The sequence below is a fragment of the Nicotiana tabacum genome, chromosome 14 (assembly GCF_000715075.1).
Source record: "Nicotiana tabacum cultivar K326 chromosome 14, ASM71507v2, whole genome shotgun sequence".
NCBI classification, from domain to species: Eukaryota; Viridiplantae; Streptophyta; class Magnoliopsida; order Solanales; family Solanaceae; genus Nicotiana; species Nicotiana tabacum.
Genome location: NC_134093.1, coordinates 100,564,872 through 100,587,914, shown reverse-complemented (window position 1 = coordinate 100,587,914; position 23,043 = coordinate 100,564,872). Strand labels below are relative to the sequence as shown.

The 23,043-nt window shown below is 36.2% G+C and overlaps 1 protein-coding gene across 1 annotated transcript; it reads left to right on the top strand.

Annotated features, from left to right (window-relative positions):
• Positions 1-1,526: 1,526 nt before the first annotated feature.
• On the top strand, positions 1,527-14,228 carry LOC107761486 (uncharacterized). The gene is made up of 14 exons (XM_016579702.2): positions 1,527-1,714; positions 1,818-1,899; positions 2,600-2,710; positions 4,051-4,148; positions 4,253-4,336; positions 4,979-5,115; positions 7,153-7,225; positions 7,343-7,388; positions 9,142-9,251; positions 9,450-9,557; positions 9,655-9,714; positions 9,993-10,054; positions 11,645-11,957; positions 13,088-14,228. Exons 1-14 carry the CDS (start codon positions 1,643-1,645, stop codon positions 13,970-13,972), a joined length of 2,241 nt encoding a protein of 746 aa, XP_016435188.1. The 5' UTR covers positions 1,527-1,642; the 3' UTR covers positions 13,973-14,228.
• Positions 14,229-23,043: the final 8,815 nt, after the last annotated feature.

Genomic DNA, 23,043 nt, shown 5'->3' with positions numbered 1-23,043 from the left:
CACAATACAAATATATAGATGTATTCTGATTACAGCTCAATACTAGACCCCTGGCCCAATTTCACTAATTGCCAAAGGGACTTGATTGAAAATACGGAAATTACTGCTAGGACTCAATTGCAATAACTAAAAAATTTGAGAAGGACAAAACTGACAATCTAAAAGAACTTGCAACTAAACTTCTTTTTCAACACTTAACGACTAGACTGTTACACGAAGATGTTGGAATAGTGTTGAATTCAGAAGTATCCTTTCCTTATATGTGTAGAATGGGTTAAAAGTGAGGCATCAACTAATCTTTCGAGTAATTTTTAAATTTATGGGGTAAAATAAGGTAATTTTATAATGGTCTTTAATAGTGAAAAAAATATAGGATTTATATTGTTATGAACAAGTCTTTTATGGAGAAGAAGAATAGTTAAAAATGTGGGAAGTGTATAATAATTTTTAATGGTAAATTCCAACGACAACGAAACATCCCCAACCTAAAAAGCGGATTCACTATAAAATAAGAATAGAATGAAAAAAAAGAAAAAAAAGAAGGAAAGAATATGAAAAGTAAAATATTAAATGGTTAAACACACTTATCAAGTGCGTGCTATATGTTACATGATATTAATATGGTTCCACTTCAAAAGAGCCCAAGAAGTAATATGCTCCCCAAAGTACAAATCTGTAACTGCAAATTTTAAAATTCTATAAGGAGTGGTACCAATATTATATAACTCTAATATACATAAAAAATACACAATAAATGTACTTATTAGAGAATTATCTAGTAGAATATTCAAGATATACATAACAGATACTGATAGTAGCGTAATTCCCTGATTTTCTAACTATGTGTCACTAATCCTCGAGAATGATAGGTTCTTAAAAAAAAGGAAAAAGTTTAACTACTGTGTACTTTTACGCCTCCCTGAGAAGTAATAAATGAAATACATTTTTTGTTATAATTTATGATAATAATAGCATTTCAAAAAGTATTGAGAAATAATTTGGGGAATGAGTAGTTAATGATAAAGTTAAAATAATTTTTTTTTCTATTGATTTGCTAAAATAGATAAGTAAAAGCAAAAATATATTTTTAGTACCGTGGACAAGTAAAAGTGAGTAGACTATTAATCCCTAATTTTCATATTCAAATTTCTAGTTGCTATGTGACCTAATAAATAACCCGTTTGGCCAAGCTTCAAAAATCAGCTTATTTTGAAAAGTATTTTTTTTCAAAAGTACTTTTGGTGAGAATCAGTTTGTGTTTAGCTAATTTACTTAAAAAGCACTTCTGACCAGCAATTAGTGTTTGACCAAGATTTTAAAAACTGCTTCTAAGTGTATTTTTCTCAAAAATGCTTTTCAAGAAAGTGCTTTTTATAGAGAAACTACTTTTTCTACTTTTTCAAAAATGTTTCTGGTTCTACTCAAAAGTATTTTTTTTAGCTCGGCCAAACATTTTAACTTTTTTTTTTTAAAAAAAACTTCTTTTGAAAAAAAAAAAGAAGTGCTTTTGGCTGGTAAAAGCTTGGCCAAACAGGGGCATTGCATATATCTCAGGACAGAGCCAAAGAAGCGCGGTCTCACGTCTGAAATGACCGCTTACCCTTGTCTTCCTCCGTTGGTGGTATAGAGTTTTTTAAGTTGAATGGCCGCGATATCAAAGCTGACTAGAGACAATGCTTTATTCTCGCGTCTCAAATCCCTTGTATCCTTGCAGGTACCACTTGGATATCTCATATCTGGTTCTTCTGCATGCTACTTTTTCTTTCAGGCATATTGTCGAACAGTTTATAGCACTAATATAGAATTATGTGTTTCAGAAATTTAAACATACATTTGCTGAATACGAAAGTCAGTCTCAGGTTTCTGCTAATACGGGTACTGAGTCCGTGATCGAGACAGGTAATTATATTGCTTTAGTGCATTTTGAAGCTTCTGCTTGTGCCCAACTTTTCTTTTGCTTATTTTCTTTTAAAAACTTCTTTTCTTGCTGTACCTCTACTTCTCTGAGCTTGGCAAAGCGTCCAAGCTTGGATAAATGAAGATGGATGCAGAGCCGGATCCAAGATTTGAACTTTTGGGTTTGGGATGCCACTGAACCCACTCACTATTTGAATTAATGGGTTCGAAATTTAATATTTGTATATATTTAGTAGATTTCTTAACGCGTACCCCAGGTCTAAGCCAAAGCTAATGTATTCGGCCAAACCTGTAGCTTCTACTGTGCATCTGCCCCTGGACGGAAGGTTGCGGTAGGTTTATACTTTGTGTACAAATTAGTAGTGAAAAACCTGAATAAAGCAGAGTGCATACATAGGATTTATCCAGTTAATTTGGGATTCAGTCATAGTGACTGTTGAGTGTATATTTTCTCTCTCTTAGTTTCTTGTTTGCTTAAGTTCCATAAACCTTTAGAACAAATTCTTGTTCAAAAGAAAACAAAAGTGGGTTTCTTTTCTGCTTGTCTGTTTTTCATTGGGTAGGAGAGACCAAGCTGGAAAAGATTGTGTAGGAGAGACAATGCAACAAACATGTGATTGGATGAAAAATATTATTTGTGGGAGTTACAGTTGAATTATGATATGTGATGATTATGATGCAGGTCAAATTGACTTCTCAAAATGGAGGAAGTTGGACTCAAGGAACTTTGGGATAAGTAGATCAATGATACCACCATCTGCGTGGGTTGTTCTGAAGATTTTGCAGAGTGAAGGTGATACTTTTTGTTGCATTCAATCCTTTCTTTGCATGCTTCTGATCTGTCTTCCAGAGCACGTGTTTCCAGAACTATGTGATTTCAAACTTGTCAGTTTGAAAGATGTTTGCTTTACAAATGACAAGTTTGAAAGCAAACTGGAGTGAGAGCCAAGCCTCTAGTATGAGACTTAGTGTGCAAGAACAATTTGAAAGAAGAAATCCCTGCACAATCATCTCTTGTAATGATAATATCGTCAACATAAATAACTAGAAGGACAATAAGGATATACCAATGCGACTGATACCATGTAAAATAAAAAGGTACTGGAGGAGTTTCCAATGTCTATTACTCAAAGAATCAGTGGTTTAAATAAATGGGAAGAGGATTCTAACTAAGGTAGCTAACTCCTACAAATCCCTATAAATCTGTTGCCAGTAAGTGTGCTTTGTACAGTATTCTGTCTATATACAATGTTCTAACAATAAGAAACACTTTTTTCCGCTGTGCAATTACCAACGACTTTCCGGAAAAAAGATTTTCAGCTTTGCTTTTCATTTCAGTGATTGTTCCCTATTCCAATAATATGATTTTCGTGACTGTTTGCTAGTCAAGTGATTTTTTTATTATCCCTTTTCTCAAAATAAACATACTCAAGTTGTTTCACCTACTTGAGATTGAGGAGGCCTGTTGAGAGTCAAGAAAATATTTGGGTAGAATATTCTTGATGACTAAACATCAAGATATTCTTAATGATTATTTCATAATTAAGAATATCAAAAATCAAGGAATTTTACAAGGATTCCTCTTGTATGTTGCTTTGAAGCAAGCAAAAATAAGAGAAAAGATCTTATTGAGATGATTATTGATGTTATACAAGTGGGGCTCTTAGGAGTCTTAACTTAGGGTAAGTAATAGTCTACACTTACAGTAAGGGTAAGTGATTGTTCTCTTACAATTTTGTAGGACTATTCTGGAACCTTCTGAGAAAAGTAGGAAAATTCTAGAATAACCTTCAATTTTTTTTACTTCTTTCTGCATAAGGACTGGAAACACATATTCTGGTATTTTTCTATTACTCCAGATGCATGTAATGGAAGGGAGCAGTAGTGGTTGAGCGGTGTTAACCAATTAGTTGAATATTCATCTATTCAAGTTCATTGAGTCTAGACATGTGAATCTAGACACACTTTAACATGACCTAATAATTTATTTGGATAAAAGACCCCTATGCTTTTTTCACCCTTGTCCAGTACAACTTCATTTGCATGTCTTTCTTTCTTGTATGATCATACCTATTCTTTTCTTTTTACTCTCGTTTTTTGAAAGTTAGCCTTTGACCAAATTGCAATACACAGGGTTTGAAGCATACTTGGTTGGTGGATGTGTCAGAGATCTAATTCTCAATAGAATACCAAAAGACTTTGATATAATCACAAATGCAAGACTTCCACAGGTTCTTGATGCATTCAGAATCATCACCTTGTTATGAGACATTTATATTAGGGTTCAGTTACTCATAGTTGGGCTCAAACATTTATGCTATTGTACGTCTTGCAGATAAAAAAGCAATTTCGTCGTTCCCAAATAGTTGGACAAAGGTTTCCGATATGTAGAGTACATGTCAAAGGATCTGTTATTGAGGTTGGTGCAACTCCTTTGGGATACCAAATGTGCTACCTTTTTGGGCTTGCGCAAACACAATTTCACATTGTACACATTATGCTGTTCCGACAAATATATACTCCCCCGGTTCCAGCTTATGTGAACCTTTCTCTTTTGTCCGTTCCAAAAGAATGACCTCTTTCTAAATTTGAAAATAATTTAACTTAAACTTTCAATTTTACCCTCAATGAGAAGCTTTTATAGTCACACAAATACTTTGGCATGTTTAACACCACAAGTTTCAAAAGAATTATAGCCACACAAATGTTATGGCTTGTTTAGGACTACAAGTTTTAAAAGTCTTCATTTTCTTCTTAAACTCCGTACCCAGTCAAATAGGTTCACATAAATTGTAAAGGAGGGAGTATATTTTACCTTAAGTGAAAAATTCAGAACTGTTCAACTAAATGCTTGGAGAATTGAGAAGTGCTTGAGTTGCAAGTCACATTTGATGTGTAAATTTACCATTTTGATCACAACATTCTCGGAAGAACATTGATTTGGTATCCAGACGACAGGAAAATTTCCTTTTGTTTTAGTCTAGTAAGAGATAAATTAGAGATCTGAAAACCCTTTTTACAATCAAAACTATTGAAGTAATTTTACTTACACTAACTGCAGGTATCAAGTTTTGATACTGTGGCAAAGAATGCTGAAAAGGAAGAGGAACTCTTTGTTCCTAAAATGCCTAAGGGATGTGATCAGAAAGATTTCGTTCTCTGGAAGAATTCCATGCACAGAGATTTCACTATTAACAGGTATCTTTCTGTTTTGTATTTTTCTAAGTGGACAAGCTAAAAGCTAATTTTTGTTCTGTGGACTTCTCCTGGGAAAAGAAGGCATAGGAAATGTTGTAAGTTTTATTGCTGTTGGGAACTTAATTTTGGTTGCTAAAGCTTAGGTTTCAGTTACACCAATCCTAACTGAATAGGTATAGAGACTGCCAACCCGGTAAAAAAAAGGAGAATTTAACACATAACATCCAAATTTGTTGCTCAGTTCATGCATTTCCCTTTTATTTTTGGTACTGGTGTTGATTATATGCTTAATAATCCATAGAAAAGGCAATGAGTGCAGAACAATCTTTAATTTTGACCAAAATGTGGAGGAATTGATTGTAGCAAGAGGTGGCAGTTATGTAGAGGGAAGTTCTGTGTGCTGTGGCACCTCCATGCTTGATTTCTCCGTGTTGTGGCCCTAATTAGGTGGTATGGAAAACAACTTTGGGAAAAAATTGTGCACTTTTCTTAATTTCAAATACTGTTTTCTAGAAATATTATATTCGGACTAAATGTTTTAACAACAAAAAATTCACCCAAGAATTTATGAAACTATCACTCAGACCTTGGATCATTATTAGGACACATATCTTATGTAAAATGTGGAATAAACTAGTAAAGTAACATGGATTATTGGATTAAGCGACGATCATATACTTTTCAAATGAAGTAACTTTAGTTCTTTCTAGATTTTTAAGGAAAATGGTTGAAAGTTGAGGAGTCAGAGTGGAAGAGGTGGGTTGATTTTGCAAAGAATTAGTTTGCCATAAATTAGGCTTAGATGATTTTTGGTATTTATAAAACTCATGTTTCCCAAAAACCAGAATTTGTGTTTTTTGATGAAGTGAGAATTTGTGTTTTTTTTAAACACCATTATTTTCAGTTTGCTGAAACTGGAATTCTACTTGTTGAAGGTAGTGCTATGCTGCATTTGATTACACCATGTGGGATCCTTGATGACTACTCATAACTCAGTTTAGCATGGATTAATGAATAGAATTATTCAGTGGTTTCTTTTTTGATAAATGGTAAGTATTATTGTGTCAAAATCCAGCACTTTCTAAATGATGTGATAACATGCAAAAAGAGAGCCAAAGAAGCAAAAAAGAAAAAACCCTGACTATCCATACAAAAGATTCTAAGAATTGTAACAGGGTTTCACTCTCATCTATCCAAGTGGTTTCTACATTTCATCTTTTTGGATGAGGAAAGATGAGAGAAAACTGTTAGCGGTTTCCAGAGCTATGACTAAGAAGTTGGAAATGTCTGTTGCTCCTTTTCTTGGAGGGTTGTGAGCTGCAAGAAGAGAGAATAAGTCAGCCTGATCAGTTATTTAATTGTAGTTGCACCTCCACAAGTTGTTGGCAAAGCTCTAGATGCTTTATTTAGTTCACTAGAATCAGTCATCCTTAGCATTTGCAAGCGGATTCAGAAAAAAGGCAAAAAACTGAAGATATTAAACCCTATGCTAGTGCGAGGGACCTGGTTAATGTTTTCTCAAATATTGGTGTAATTGCCCAGTTGTTACAATGGAGTGCTGTGAGATGTGAATTGACAGTTGTTTCAGAACATTATAGCATTTTGGGAAGCTAAACTAAGCAATTTATTTGGTGTTGATAGGATTCTGCTAAACAAAATTATGTAATCTCATAAACGATCAATTCTTTTTAAAATCTCAAATTGCTATTCTCTGCGTTATACGTTAAACTGATGTCTTTATCAGTATCTTTCTATGGAAAGTCCTCCACAAAGTCAATATGAATTATATCTACCTGTTATGCCATATGTAGCATACATGGTAACTTACGCTTTTTTTTTCTTTTCTAGTTCCATGAAACAAAGCATTTTACATATTAGAGAATGTTGGGCCAAATTAAACATGCTTTTTCTGCAGTTCAAAAGCTATGGCCTGTGGGTTGATATGTTTTCGTTATGGTGATTGATTGGATACTTAAATTATTGAGTTTGTGGGTGCTATTTAACTCATTATTAATTTTTCTAATATCATGGAAACAGCTTATTTTTCAATCCGTTGGTGAATAGAATCTATGATTATGTTAACGCAATGCAGGACCTAAGATCCTTAAAGGTGAGGTTATTATCTTCATGTATGTACTTTATCAAAAATTTATCTTCAAGTATGTAATGCAAAATAGTTACTTTGATGTGTTGGGATTTAAAAAGTTTTATTTTGATATGAATTCAGCTGCGGACTTTAGTACCCGCTCACTTGTCGTTTGGAGAGGATTGTGGTAGGTGCAGTTATTTAAGAATTTGTCATGAATTAAGACTTAGTTCATGCTCCTTACATCCCGAATTGAATATGTATTTTATTTTTGTATTTGTTTATCTTACTTATTCCTTACAAATCAAAACGTAGACATTGTCAACTTCTTTTCTTAATAACTAAACAAAGTTTTTTTTGATAAGTAAATAACTAAACAAAGTTAAACATTCAATTTTGGAGGGAAGCATTACTATTTTATTTGGTTAAAGTGATTGCATCCCTTTCATCCATAACTCGCTTATGCACCCCCTAAACAGTTTTTTAGCACGCTTAAAAACATAGATCTTTAATTTTTTAAACGCTCCAAACAATTTCATAATTGGATCATGAGATTTCCACGGGATAATTTTTTTTATTTGAAATGGTAAAAGTTTTATTGATAGAATGTACCAACATGGTACACGTAGTAGAATAACAAAGGGAATGCAGATCAGAACATAAAGAACATAAAGATTACATCTACTGTCTGCCTCCTAGCAAGTCCAAGAAATCCATATACTCGTTTGTGCTGCCAATAAGACTACCCTTACACCATAAGAAAAGATTCTGCAAACACTTGGTCTTAATTCTAGAAATATGGTCTCTTTATTCCAGCAATACTCTTAACCCCTTAGCTGTTCATTTCCATGATTCTCCTAGCTCCCCTCTTCGTGCAATAACCAATTGCCCATATCCAAACCTTCCATTGGTGTACTTTTAAGTTCCCTTGCGACTGCATTATTTCTATAATTATTTGCAGCACTACTATATTAGTATTAGAAAACTTATGAAAACATTGTCGAAGTTGAATGTCGAGTACCTAGCTGTTAATGGTTTTTGATTGTATTCAAAATGATTGTGGGAGATTGAGTTGGTCTTAGAAGGGCAGTCGCTTAAAGGGGACAATTAAGTGAAGAAATGGAGGGATCATTCTCTTAACAGGCAATGAAGTGGGAGGTCCCATGGTGTCAAAGTTAAGCATGACGAGAGGGGTTATATTTTAGCGCGAAGAGGGGGCACTAGTATTATAGAATTTATGAAAACATTGTTAAAGTTGAATGTCGAGTACCTAGTTGTTAATGTTTTTTGATTGTATTTAAAGTGATTGTGGGAGATTGAGTTGGTCTTAGAAAGGCAATCGTTTAAAGGGGACAATTAGGTGAAGAGATGGAGAAATAATTCTTTTACAAGGCGATGAAGTAGGAGGTCCCATGGTGTCAAAGTTAAGCATGACGAGAGGGGTTATATTTGAGCGCGAAGAGAGGGGATTATAAGGTTTACCACATGAGGAAGGAGCAGAATGTTTGGGGAAGGATGATTGTAGTATTGGGAGAAGGAGGGTGACTGTGCTGCTTCTGCCTGCTTTGGCTGGCAGAGGGGAAGAGGGAAAGTAGCGTGCTTGTTTGAGGGTGGAACGGGGCAATAATTCTTGCTAAATGGATTAGTAGTGTTCTTGTAGCTCAAGTGAGAGGAAGGTGGAACACAAGGTATAAACATGGGGTACCATGAGGTTTGAAGAGTTTACAGCCATTCTCCTTGTTAGAAAAGAACAGACGGGGTTTTACTGTTTTACTGCTAATCAATTTGGCAAAATGTGAAGTTAAGAAAGCTTGGGATTAAGTGTAACTAAAAGTAGAATGGGGTTGACATTGTTGAATTCAAGAATAGATGGGGATTACATGAATTTAACCCTAATTGTTAATGTGATGGAACTAATCTTGGCTTTTCTTTTTTCTCAGCGAGAATTTTGCGCGGCTTGAGATTGGCTGCTCGTCTTAGCTTATCCTTTACAAAGGAGATAGAAGATTGGATGGATGAATTCTCATCATCCATCATGAGCTTGTCCAAGGTATACAATGACTTTTGGATAAGCCATTTATGTGGCTTAGTAATTCACATCATCTTTTCTCAATCGGCTTTCTCTTTCCTATTTGTCCCTTCTCATTGTTGGACATCCCTGAAACTTATAAAGCTCCTACTCTTTTAAGGGAACTCTCTACGTCATATGCTCCGTGCTCACTAATTTTTCTATTTTTTTTTTTTGCAGGCTAGAATAAGGATGGAACTAAATTATATGATGTCATATGGGGCTGCGGCGCCTTCTCTTTCTTTACTTCAGAGATACAATATACTTGAGATTGTGTTGCCATTTCATGTATGTCCACATTGCTGCATCTCATTTTGGCTTGCTGACAAAATGATACACCTTAGAATGGTGGAAATAGCCTAATGTGCATGTGTATCATTTACAGGGAGCGTACCTTGCTCAACAGGCTTGCGAACAATCGGGTGACAGTTCTGTGATGCTGATGGTATGCTCTTTCTTGCTGCATCTCTTTCTTCCTCTTTAAAAAATTTATAAGTCCTTATACCTGCTCCAACACTTAATTGATATCAACTCTTCCTGGGTTGTCTACATCTTATAATTTCATGTTACAGCTTCTGGTTGCTCCTATAAATACTTATAAGACCAGCTCTTTCCTGTGTATGGTGCATGCGCGTGTGGGCATATTCATTTTCTAAAGTTAATTTGTTGTTGGTTTTTACTTGTGTTTTAAGCATATAATTTATAAGTCGCAGCTTTCTTCAGAAACTATTTTCCAGCTTGGATCAATTTGTCACCTGCGGTCAACCTTCACATGATAGTGTGTGGTGAGTTGATATAAATTATTTGGGTTCAAATAAAACATTTGGTCTTATGACATGCATTTTAGTGAGGTTTTTTGCGTCTCATTTTTGGCATTTGATTGTTTTGTCACCCTTCCAGTAATTAGTGACATAATATTGTTCCCATTTCTCACCTGTAATAATTAGTGACATGTAATATTGTGCCCGTGACATGACATTGCTGCAGCTTTATCATTAGTCAAGTTCTTTTCGTTTTTATTCTGAGGTCTGATTCAGATATGTTGATTGGATTCTTTATCTCCATGAGGCTTTTGCTTCTAGTACCCCTCTCTGTCCTTTTACTGACACTTCCTCCCTGAGAGAGATGGTCTTCATCTTTGGATATTATTGTATCTACTGCTGCTTTCAGAGCTGTAATTTGATATATGTTGCTCTCTAGACTTGTCTAATTAGAAGGTCCATTAATTCTATCATAGTATTGCAGCAGTATAACAGAGTTATTATGTTAGCTTGGTCCCAAGTGCTGACGTGGATAGGAAGAATTGACTAAGCTGAAACCCTGCTGCTGCTGTTAAGCTAACAGTGGACCTTGCAGTCTTCTCTTTTGATTGTTATGTATGCTTTGAACTAAACGAGTAGTCATACCTAATCTTTGTATGCTTTGAACTAAACAAGTTTTGATGAAAAAAAAAAAGAACTAAACAAGTTTTCAATCCTAATCATTGAGTCACTGAAATTATATGGCTATTCTTTGGCAAAGGGAGGACAAGTGTAAGCTCCCTAACCGTAGGAACTACTTTGAATTTCGCCTGATCCGTGTAAATAACAAATGGCATTCATTCGCTAGCCACGTGAAAGCTTAAACAAGACATCCTAAACCACAAAAAAAAGAAGAAGCTAACACCAAAAAAGTAAGAGAGAAGGGTATTAGAAGGTGTCCACAGGACAACTATATTAAATGCTGTAAAGGAACCATTGAAGCTTCTTCTACTACTGAATTTCCATAGTGAGGAGGTAACGCAGCACTGTGAACAGAAAACAAGCATCTTCTTCTGTCTTTGTCATATTTTGATTTTAATTTCTGGACACTGCCATTAGAAGCATCCTTCCCAACTTTAAAAGCCTAAGTTGGCATCATCACTACAACTAAGCTCCATAACTACAACAAGATAGAACCTTTTCTTGTGCATCTTAGATAATACATCTATGTCGCTCCCTTCATTATTTGTTTTTTAAATTGCAAATTAGAGGCATTTTAAACATTTACAGGTTTGAAGAAATTTCTACATGCTGCATGGTCATCATGGTAGATTCATTGTTTGACACGTTTACTCTGGAGTATCCCATAGTTCAATTTTTCTCATACACTGCAGTCAGCATGCGAATTCTTCGGAGTCATGTTTCTAACTCTATTTCACAGCAGATGTTGCAGCTCATAGTCTGGCTGCCTACTGTCGCAGTAGTGGATTTTGCTATTCTTTTGATCACTTTGCTATAATTTTTTTGACAGTCGTCTATTAGATGAATTGTTAACCTGCACTAGTGTTGTGAGAACTGGCTTGTTATGACTTTGATACTTGACAAATGTTTTCTTTTCAATGATGTGCATGACAGGGTTGCACTCTTGGCGTTTCATCTGGCATTGATCACTCATCCTCAACATGCGCTTGTCATCCTGACTTTTGCTTCTGTATTGTATCACGGAAATTGGAAGGAAGGTGTTAAATTTGCAGAGAAGCATTCTGAAGCTGCAGCTGTGTATGCACCTGAAGTCTATGATTCTCAAGTCTCCATTTCAGATGATGAACTTGCAGAAAGAGTTGCACAGCTGGCAGTGCAAGTCCAAAAATCTATAAACATTTTAACTGACGGGGACAGCCTCCTGGAAGCATTGTCCAAGTTCCCAGGAGCCCCATGCTCTGGTTTGGTGGGTAAACATACTTCGATTTTTACATCTAACTGTTGCTTACACCAAGCTGGTTTGTCAGTCTTGTCATTTCACTTTATTTGAGCATGCTATGAAGTTATGCTTGACTTTTATGAAAGATCCCAGTTAGTTCATGCTGTTCATCCAAGAGTCAAATAGGCTAATTTTCTATCTGAAAGCAGAAGCTGCGTTAATCCTTTTTCAATAGTAAAATGTGAAAAATGTCTGATATATAATTCTATCTGGAATTTTCTGTTGATAAATGTGTAAATCAGCTTTTGATCAGAGAGTTAGTCCAGTTGTCTCTCAAGTAGCAGCCTTGCCATATAAAATGAGGAGAGGAGAATGCTCCAGTTTCTAGGAATGCCTGTGTTTGCGAAACAATGTTTCCTGTTGGTTTCCCCTTATCAGCAGGGAATGGGGGAATGACTTGAATATCTATGACTTATAATCTCTTGGTCAACTCTTTTTGTTAATCTGTGGTAACCTCCTAGTCATTATGAAACGATAGGACCCACATTGTAGGGCCTAGAGGTGGAGGTAGATGACTTCCCTAGAGAAAAAGTCAACCATTTCGTAATTCTTGCCTTGAATTACTTAATTGATTCATACAACAAGACAGAGAATCTCTCTAAACCTTTTTGCAGTGCGTGCTATGGACGGGAAAGGATTAAGTACATTTTGAAATAGCTCTTTATTTAAAGGCACGCATCAACGATTTCCTAACCTTGAGAGTCTAGCTCATTATACTCACAAGGAGGTGATTATCCCTGTTTCTCTGAACCTGATGTAACGGTGTTCATTTACTTCGTAAACAACACGGTATCTTGCATCTACCTTTTGTGGAAACTTAAGACTTAGTGTACTTGGAATAAATGTTGTAGCTTGCCTCTCCATCATAAACGGACCTAATAAATTCATTGGGAAACCAGCTCAGCTTGTCCATAAAGTAAATACTATTTGTATATATAGTCACGATTTTTGTTGATTTGAATACAAAATGGGAAGAAAAAGGAGAACCAGTAGACTTTAATTCTCGTGTCCTCTTACTTGAAAAGTGTTTAATAGGCTATCAGAATGGTAATTGCTCTTTTGTTAGCTTAATGAGTTTTTGGATGTCTGGTTTGCAGGTCTTTGTATCAATGAGAATGGGCAAAGATGTCGAGCTTATGTTTGACATTCTGGTGAAAGGTGTTACATCTTTCAAAACCAGTAAGAAGAATTTCAAGATAGATTACGATTCTCTTGGGAAAGGACACGTGCATGAGACAAGGTTCCTTCTCGGCAAAGTCATCCTTGATACCATAGTTCCAGGAGTCTCCACAGGTGTTGAAGTGATCGAAGCGGAGAAACATGTCCTGCTTGAAGGTGATGGTCGACAGGAGGAAGATGTTTCCCAGGAGACTTTCCATGGAAATGTGGAGCTAATGAAGCCAGAGTATGTGTCTGAAGACGATAGTGAGCTTGATGAAAATTATGAATTGCAACACAATAGAACTGAGAAGCAAAAGTTAAATCAGAAGGGATGCAGTGATTTAGTGGAGGCAGTAACCAAGAAGCAGAAGATCATTGCTGCTGAGCGCTCTGAGGAGATGGCTCTCAAGAAGCAAGATTTGATTGATGATACAGATTTTCTCAGTCGGGAACTGGATAGAGGGGATACCGTAACTAGGAAGAAAATTAAGGGTACACGTACGCAGTTGTTTAAGGATGAAATAAGGATGCTGCTGGAAGAGGTGAAACTACACTGTTGTGATGTAACAGGAAAGGAGAAAAAGGATGATGAGAAGTCACAGAAGACATCTATTAACCATTTGAATCTTTTGATGAAAGATGTGGCTAGTAAAGATCACAAGTTCATAAAGAAGCATGATTCCTTGCATGAACATAGTATTGAAGAAGTAAATGAGAAGTTTGATAGTAAAAATCATAACTCTCAGGGGAAGAATTTGGATTCAGCTGAGAAGGGCAAACAAAAAGCTAGCAAACGGACACTTTCAGCTCTTTTTAGGTGAATCAGATTCTGTTTATTGTAAATTAGATAGATATTCTTCAAGTGCAAGAGTAAACCTGACCATCTGTATTTTAGCTTGTGGTTAAAATGGCAGCCCGGTGCATTAAGGGCCTGCTATGCGCGGGGTCCGAGGAAGAGCTGGACCATAAGGGTTTATTGTACGCAACCTTACCCTGCATTTTTAATAGAAACTAAATCCAGTTACATGGCAGTAGACCGAGTTCATCGGTTATTATTGCCATTTTGTGACGTTGAAATAGTTTATCAATTGGCTGTAACAATGCTATTTGTTCTTAATATTACCTTGATAAATATCACCCTTTTATTTAAGCCAAGTAAAGGGAAACAAAAATTATTTGAAAGAAAGAAGATTTGGAGATATTGAGATTATTTGCTACTTCTTCCTTTGTGTTTTGTATGACTTTCATTTTATTTTTAATTTAATTTCACAGCTCTTTTAGAATTATGTGTTTCAGTAAACTATTCTTGTCTCTCTGGAGTAATCTTTACATAAGAACTTTAATGCCTGACCAGTGCCAGCAAAAGAGACCAATTATTAAAATGTAAAAATGTCGGAAACATGCCTCATAGCCTGCTACAATCATTAATTATATATATTTATATAAAAGATGTAGGAATGTATATAGGGAGTAATTTAAATTCAAAATCACGTGCAGTTGCAGATGTGCAGAACAAAGACAAAGAGTACTGACGTTTTAAATTTTGGCTTTTCTATTTTATTAATTTTGTATAGTACTAGCTCGGGATGCGGTTTAATGAAGCGATATCATCTAAAAACTTGAGATTGAGGCATAATATTACTAGTAATCATTTATTCCATTATTATTATTATTATAATTATATTTACAGCTTGTTTGGATGATTGTTATCTATTGTATTGTATCGTATTGTTACTTTAAATATAATATTTGTTTTGATTGTTACTTAAATTTTATTGTATCGTATCGTTAAATACATCGTTACGTAACGATAAAAAGTCACTTTATGGAACGACGGATTTGGTGTGGTAAGCGTCCGTTCCTTGCTTTTTTCCCCTCATCTTGCCCTTCCTCATTATTAAATAATCATATTTTATCATTTATCCTACTTTTTTATATAATAATTCTACTCTATATCCTATTTTTTCTTTATAATGTTGCAAGTTTATTGTTAATATTGTTGGTGCATGACATCATGAAATGACGACGCACGATACAATCTATCCAAACATTGTATTCATCAAACAATATAATACAATACAGTGCAATACAATACGATACATTATGAAAAAACACGTAACAACATCCAAACAAATAGATAATTGTATTTGAAGTTTATACCAATCTAACAATTTAAACTATAAGAATCACAAATAAAAGTATTTAGATAATCATAATTAAGTGATGAAAGTTTATATACTCAATTCGTTTCAATTTATATGAATCTATTTCCTTTTTAGTCCGTATCAAAAACAATGACCTCTTTTCTTATTTAGAAACAATTTACCTTTATGCAATGATTTATAGCGACACAAAATATATGTGCCTCATTTTACACCATAAGTTCAAAAGTCTTTTCTCTTTTCTTAAATTTCGTGCCCGATCAAATAAGAGGGAGTACAAGATACATATCTCATATTTATTTGCTTGGTCTAAATATCGGGTGCAATTTCTTTTTTCTTTTTTCTTTACTTATATTTCCCTTCTTACTATAAATTGTTAGAACATTGGGCTTTCAGTTTCATTTTCACAAATTAACGAGTGCTTACACTAAATCATATCAGATTATCATTATTAAGACATTTAATAAGATGAGAATGCATATTAACTAATCGTAGTTAAGTAAAAGAAGCCTATGTGCTATACTATTCATATATCTTGTAAATACTCAGATGCAAATAAATTTTATCATATTTTTAGTGTCTATATTTGTCAATTAGAAGATCAGCCAATTGCTAATCATAGTTTATCCGTTTCTTCCCCTAATATTCATCTATTCTTCTGAATCAATTTGTGAATACACGACTTAAAGCTTATTTTTAATGTTTACATTGAATGTGTGACTCGATCTAAATCTTCAAGAGCATCTTTATTAGCAATCTATCCGTTACGTTCGCATAAGATACTACTTAAGAAGATATATGATGAAGAAATACATATTTACACCAAAATCATATCAACTTATTATAGTTAAATAATTTAATAATACAAGAATATATCCTAATTAACTATGATTAAGTAGTTTCTATATGGGAATTGGCCGTAAACTCCTTTCCTTATGAATCAGTTTTTCGGGTATAAGGAACGAGTGCCAGAAACCATACCTAGGTTTTAAACGAAAATGATATATGACGTCTTCCTTTACAATGACTTTTTCCTTTCCTCTTCACCGTACGAAATTATAGCTCACCTTTGGATCAGGGGATACATTAAGTTAGCAGCTATAAATTTACATACAAACACATATCATGCATCTGTTAGTTTGATATAAACACTAAGTGCCTTCAAATCTGCATGAAATTTGTGGTTGTTACCGGTAACAAGTACCCAAGTTGACTCCATTAGTACTTCTTTGGATACGTTAGAAATTTAACATGAGCTTACTATATCAAGTTTGATATGACAAATTACCTGTTATTAAACCTTCATTCCCTTTTACCAGCCCTAGTTCTTCACCCTTCCCTTAAATCTAGCCCTATTTCTTCACCCTTTTTTTGATTTTCTGGTTTAAAAATTCTATTATTCTCTTCAAATTGAAAGTAGTCTCGCCATTTGTGTTCGAATCTTGGCTTAAGCTCTCAATCATGTCTCTCACACCAAGAGTCGATTCATGCCGGTTTGGTCATGAATGTCAATTGAAAGCTTCATGGTCTCCATCTAATCCTGGAAGGAGGTTCTATGGGTTAACGACGAGTTTCCTAGCCAAGTGAATAGGGTTATTTGGGGTTTGTTGAACATGATCAAAGCTTTTGAAGAAGAAAAGATTCGAGCAAGAACATGGAGGAAGAAATTGACATCTATTACAGTAATAATACTAATTATTTGGGTTTGCTACTGTGTCGTCGATCGTTGAAGTTGTTGTGGTTTTGCTGGTAGTTGGAGTAGCTGCTGTATTTTGTGTTTGTAATGGTGGTTGATATAAACACTAAGGGGTCGTTTGGTATGAGGTATAAGAAGGCATATTGCTGGTATAAAAATTTAATACCACCTTAATACTTTATTTGGTTAGCAAACCTGGTATAAGTTATCTCGGGATTATAATTAGTACCGGAATAACTTATACCTTATAGAGGGTGGGGTAATTAGTGTCGGGATAACTTATGCATTCTTCTTAGAAATTATGCAATTGTCATTTTTAATACAACATACCAAACAGTCGATAAAAACAGGATAACTAATCCCAGCATAACTAATCCCAACATAACTTATCCCGACATAAATTATCCCGACATAAGCCGTATTCAAAGCTTCCTAGCCAAGCGAATAAGGTTATTTGGGGTTTGTTGAACAAGATCAAAGCTTTTGAAGAAGAAAGGACTCGAGCAAGAATATGGAGGAAGAAATGGCTTCTATTATAGTAATAATGCTAATTATTTGGGTTTGCTACTGTGTTGTCGATCATTGAAGTTGTTGTGGTTTTGCTGGTGATTGGAGTAGGTGCTGTATTTTGTGTCTTAGCTGCTGTATTTTGTATTTGTAACGGTGGTTGATATATTTTGGGTGTATCTAGTTTGTTTGAATGTAATTATGGCATGTGGCCTTATTTCAATGAAATGAAATTTTTTTCTGCAATTGCCTTTTATATATTGGTTCAATTATGAAACTCAAAGTGCTAAAATGTTGAAGTTGTAACATGAACTCAACTGATAAGTTTTAACAAACAACCATCGCAACCTACCATCCTCCAGATTTACTAAGAACATACAGTCCAACTTATGCAAAAAAGCACTGCAATTGCATTCATAACTTATGCAAAAGGCTGCTGATGCTATCAACCGAATGCTTCATAAAAGCACATACACGAATGCTTTAAACTGAGGCTACCAATAGCATTTAAATTGCATTCACAACTAAAGTGTTTACAATACTAGTCACAATTCCAAACAACTAAAGTATTTACAATTTAAAGTAGTGCCAACTAGTGACCCGAAAAAGACACAATAATTAATCCAAGTCTGGATACTTAGCAAAGTACATGAACTCAAACTCAAAATAGCACAATCCTAACACAACTATGGCGCTGGAGGGGCTGGACTTGCAACTGAAGAGGTAGTTGATGAAGATCCAATTTGGTTTCTCCTATTTGCACTTAGTTGTTGTAGCTCGGAAGTAGTTATAGCATTTCTGCCTTTAAACTTAAGCCGAGGAGGTTTAAAACCAAGATCAATATTGACTGTACTAGTATCCTTCACAACCTTAGTCCCATATGATACAACTCGTTCACCTGAACTACCAGGCTGAAATTGACATAAAATCATATAGATTAGTCATAAAAAATGGTAGTAATAACAAGTTGAAGTTATGAATAGCCAGTCCTTACAGTAATGACAACCATTTAAGTTGTAGGGTTGGTGTAACATCCAAAACCAACATTTCCTGGCCTCTTCTATCCATCAGATGGTGGTGCAGATTCAACACCTCTTCCCCTTATTCTTTTAACCCCAACAGTAAGTTTTCTAGGAGCAGTTATTGGAGGTGCATTTAGAAATGCATCCCTGCCAAATCTAGTGTTGTTTCCCCTTCCCCTGCCACTGGTTGTGCTTGTATTAGTTGCTGGAGGTGTATTTGGAAATTGTCACGACTCAAAATCCTAACCTGTCGTGATGACGCACATCGCGGTACTAGGCAAGCCGACATTTAAAAATATTCTAACACTTTTAATAGAAAACGAATTTAAGCATTTTAAACAATAAAAGCTTTCATAAACGGGATAGAAACCCAAAATACAATGCAGAAATTCCCAGCATCGGAGTGTCACTGAGTACATGAGCACCTATGCATCACAAGTCCGGAAAAATACTGTCTATGATAATCTGAAACTAAATACAATAAGTGAAAAGATAGGGAAGGAGAAACAAAGACTGTGAAGCACCGTGCAACTACCTTGGAATCTCCAAAAGATCAATTGCGCGAAGAATCAACACCCACTATGTCCGAAAATACCTGGATCGGCACATGAAGTACAGGGTATAGCGTGAGTACAACCAACTCAGTAAGTAACAAGACTAAATAAAGAACTGAAAGTAGTGACGAGCTTCACAGTTATAGTTCAATTACATTGATTTTAACATAAGAAGGTAGGCATGCTTTCAAGTTCGACAATTAAGGTCAAAACAACAATTTCATATCAAGTTCAACTGAAATAGAGTGTAATTTCTTTCAGAGATTTCAAGACAGTGATACATGGCAGCTAAGCGCAACAATAATGAAATCAAATACATACTCTTAGGGCCACAATCACCCAGCCCTCCCATTCACTCAACACTCGGCACTCACACTCAATAGGTACCTGCGCTCACCGGAGGTGTGTGCAGACTCCGGAGGGGATCCTTCAGCCCAAGCTCTATAATCCGCACGGACAACTCACGTGTTGCACGGACAACTCACTTGCTATAGTATAATAACTCACAATCAGGCCATCGGCCTCACCCAATCATCAATCTCTCCAGTCTCTCGGGCTCTCAGTAATCATGAAAATCAACTCCAATAGAAATGATATAATGTATCAACAAGGAACAATAGAGACTGAGATATAATAAACAAGTAAGACTGTGACTGAGTAAAACAATATTTGAGCAATTAATTCAACATGTACACGACCTCTATGGGCCCCTACAGTGCCAACACATAGTCTAAACATGATTTCTAACATGATTTGTGGGTCAATTTCTCTACTACATGGAGAATGTACAGATAACAATAGATTAAACAACTACACGGTTCCACAAAATTTGACCAACTCAAAATTCCCATGGTGCACGCGCACACGCCCGTCACCTAGTATGTGCGTCACCTCAAACTATAACGACCCGACCGGTCGTTTTGAGAGTTAGAGCCCCGAACCCCTATTAGCTGCTTTTCCCATATCTATTTATACTATTGTGACTTATCGGGATGATTGGTTCTGAGTTTTGGAATATTTTGGGACACTTAGTCCCTAAATGAGAGCTTAAGTCTTAGGATTTGGACTATAGTCGGAACTATCTGAAAATGATTTCGGAATGAAATTTCGTCGATTTCGTTAGCTCCGTTGGATGATTTTGGGCTTAGGGGCATGTATGGAATGTGTTTTGGGGGCCCGTAGCTCATTTAGGCTTGAAATGGCGAAAGTCAAAAATTTGAAGTTTTGGACCGGTAGTGGAAATTTTGATATCGGGGTTGGAATCCGATTCCGGAAGTTGGAGTAGGTCCGTAGTGTTGAATATGATTTGTGTGCAGAATTTGGGGTCAATCGGACGCGGTTTGATTGGTTTCGACATCAGTTGTCGAATTTGAAAGTTTCAAGTTCTTTAAGTTTGAATCGGAGGAGGATTTGTGATTTTAGCGTTGTTTGATGTGGTTTGAGGATTCGACTAAGTTCGTATGGTGTTTTAGGACTTGTTGGTATATTTGGTTGAGGTCATGGGGGCCTCGGATGTGTTTCGGATGCTCAACCGGTCATTTTTGGACTTAGAGAAGTGGCAGATTTCTGGTATTTTATTGCAGAAAAATCCTTCATCGCGTTAGCGAGAGGTGCCTCACGATCGCGTCGAGCATCTAGGAAAGGCAGCTAAGTTGTTCTTCGCGTTCGCGATGTTGTTCCCGCGTTCGCGAAGGTGTGGGACCTTAATCCTACGCGTTCGCGATGTGGTCCTCGCGTTCGCGTAGAGGAACGGGGCACAGGGAGATTCAGGCATTAAGCCTATGCGTTCGCGAAGAGGTTCCCGCGTTCACGAAGGGTCCGTCAGTGGAAGGTATGCGTTCGCGAGAGTCCCCTCGCATTTGCGAATGAGAAAGTTTAGGCCAGTGGAAGATTGTTCATCGCGTTCGCGATCGTGATGTCGCGTTCGCGAAGAAGAACCCATCTGAATAGAATTTAAGATTCAAAAACGAGGGTTGAGTTCATAACACAAAAAATTGATTGAGAGCTCGGTAGAAGGCGAAATTTGGAGAGATTTTCGGAGGAAGTTTTTGGGTAATGATTCCTAACTCCTTTATGGTTATATTCTACTAATCTATGGTTGATTTCATGATTTAATTTCGGATTTTGGGGTTGAAATTGGAAAATATTTGGAAGAACTTCTTTAACAAAGATTTCGAGTTTTGAAAGGGGACTTGTGATCGGATTTGATTAATTTTTATATGGTTAGACTCGTGAGTGAATGGGTGTTCGTATTTTATGACTTTGACCCGATTTCGAGATGTGGGCCCCACATGCAATTTTTGAGTTAATTTCGGAATTTTTGTTAAGGTATTGATTTCATTAATTAGATGAGTCTATTATGGTTGTATTTATAATATGTAATTACTTTTGGTTAGATTTGGGCCATTCAGAGCCGCATATTCGTGGGAAAGGCATTGTGACCAATTGATTGAGCTTGGTTCGAGGTAAGTTGATTACCTAACTTTGTGTGGGGGAAATCCCCTTAAGATTTGGAACTATTGTGATATGTGAGCACCGTGTGCGTGAGGTGACGAGTACGTACACGGGCTAGTAGTGGAAAAACCTGATTTTCTTACTGTGCAGCAACCTGTTTTCCTTTTATTTTTAGTTATATCATTTTAATGAGTATTAATCTATTTTCATTCTTATTTGAGTTATTCAAATATGTGTAGCTATCATGTTTAGTCTAATACAACATGTCTACGTATCTTAATTGCTTATGTGAACTCTGTGCAATATGCTTAGTGAATTTCATGGTTGTTCCTTGACTGGTACTTAGTCTAAATCGTAAGATTTCGTGATGTAGTTGCATTTCTATTGTTTGCGCTGCATATTTACTTTGGGACTACGGAACGGTATTCCGGGAGATCCCCCTGTATCGCATATTTACTTTGGGACTACGGAACGGTATTCCGGGAAATCCCCCTATACTGCATATTTACTTTGGGACTACGGAACAGTATTCCGGGAGATCCCCCTGTCTTGCATATTTACTTTGGGACTACGGAACGGTATTCTGGGAGATCCCCCTGCACATTTACGTTTGGGACTATGAGACGGTATCTCGAGAGATCCCCTGTTGTGCTTCTGTGTACTGAGCTGTTACCTTCTATGATTTCATTGTTGTTAAATTCAACCTTTCTTTTATTGCGGCATTACACTCTATATTGTTTTATTATATATTTACCAGTAGGGCCCTGACCTGACCTCGTCACTACTCGACCGAGGTTAGGATTGGCACTTACTAGGTACCGATTATTGTGTACTCATGCTACTCTCTCCACATGGTTTTCGTGTGTAGATCCAGGTACTCCTTATCAGCCGCACTATCGGTAAGCCGGAACAGCTTTGGAGACTTCAAGGTATATCTGCCGCGTCCGCAGACCTCGGAGTCCCCTTCTACTCTTTCTCATGTCCATTATCTTTGGTATTTTTCCTTTGTTAGACTCTAATATATAGAGACACTAGATTTTCCTTCTGTAGTTTGTGATTCACGATGTTCGGGGTTTTGGGATTGCTGTGTATTTTTGAACGATTAGTTGTTAAAAATTATGTTTTCATTTAATTATTCAGCAACTGTTAGGCTTACCTGGTCGAAGAGTCTAGGTGCCGTCACGACGTCATACAGAGGGGTAATTTGGGTCGTGGCAAGTTGGTATTAGAGCTCTAGGTTCGTAGGTGTCGTGAGTCACAAACCGGTTTATTAGAGTCTCGCAAATCGGTACGGAGACATTTGTACTTATCTTCGGGAGGCTATGGAACTGTTAGGAAAATTTCATTACTTTGATTCCTTGTCGTGTGAAAATTGTTGACTTCAAAGATTCGAAACTTCTGTATTCTATTCTCTCAAAGATGGTGATGACACGTACAAGAGGATCTGATGAACAGGCACCCGCGCCCCCTGCTAGAGCCGCGAGAGGCTAGGGCCGG

Bases quoted from the DNA above. Each gene is read 5' to 3' on its own strand.
- LOC107761486 (XM_016579702.2), top strand. From the start codon at position 1,643: ATGGCCGCGATATCAAAGCTGACTAGAGACAATGCTTTATTCTCGCGT. The intron at 1,900-2,599 runs GTAATTATATTG...ATTATGATGCAG, and splicing joins TGAGTCCGTGATCGAGACAG to GTCAAATTGACTTCTCAAAA. The intron at 9,558-9,654 runs GTATGTCCACAT...TATCATTTACAG, and splicing joins AGATTGTGTTGCCATTTCAT to GGAGCGTACCTTGCTCAACA.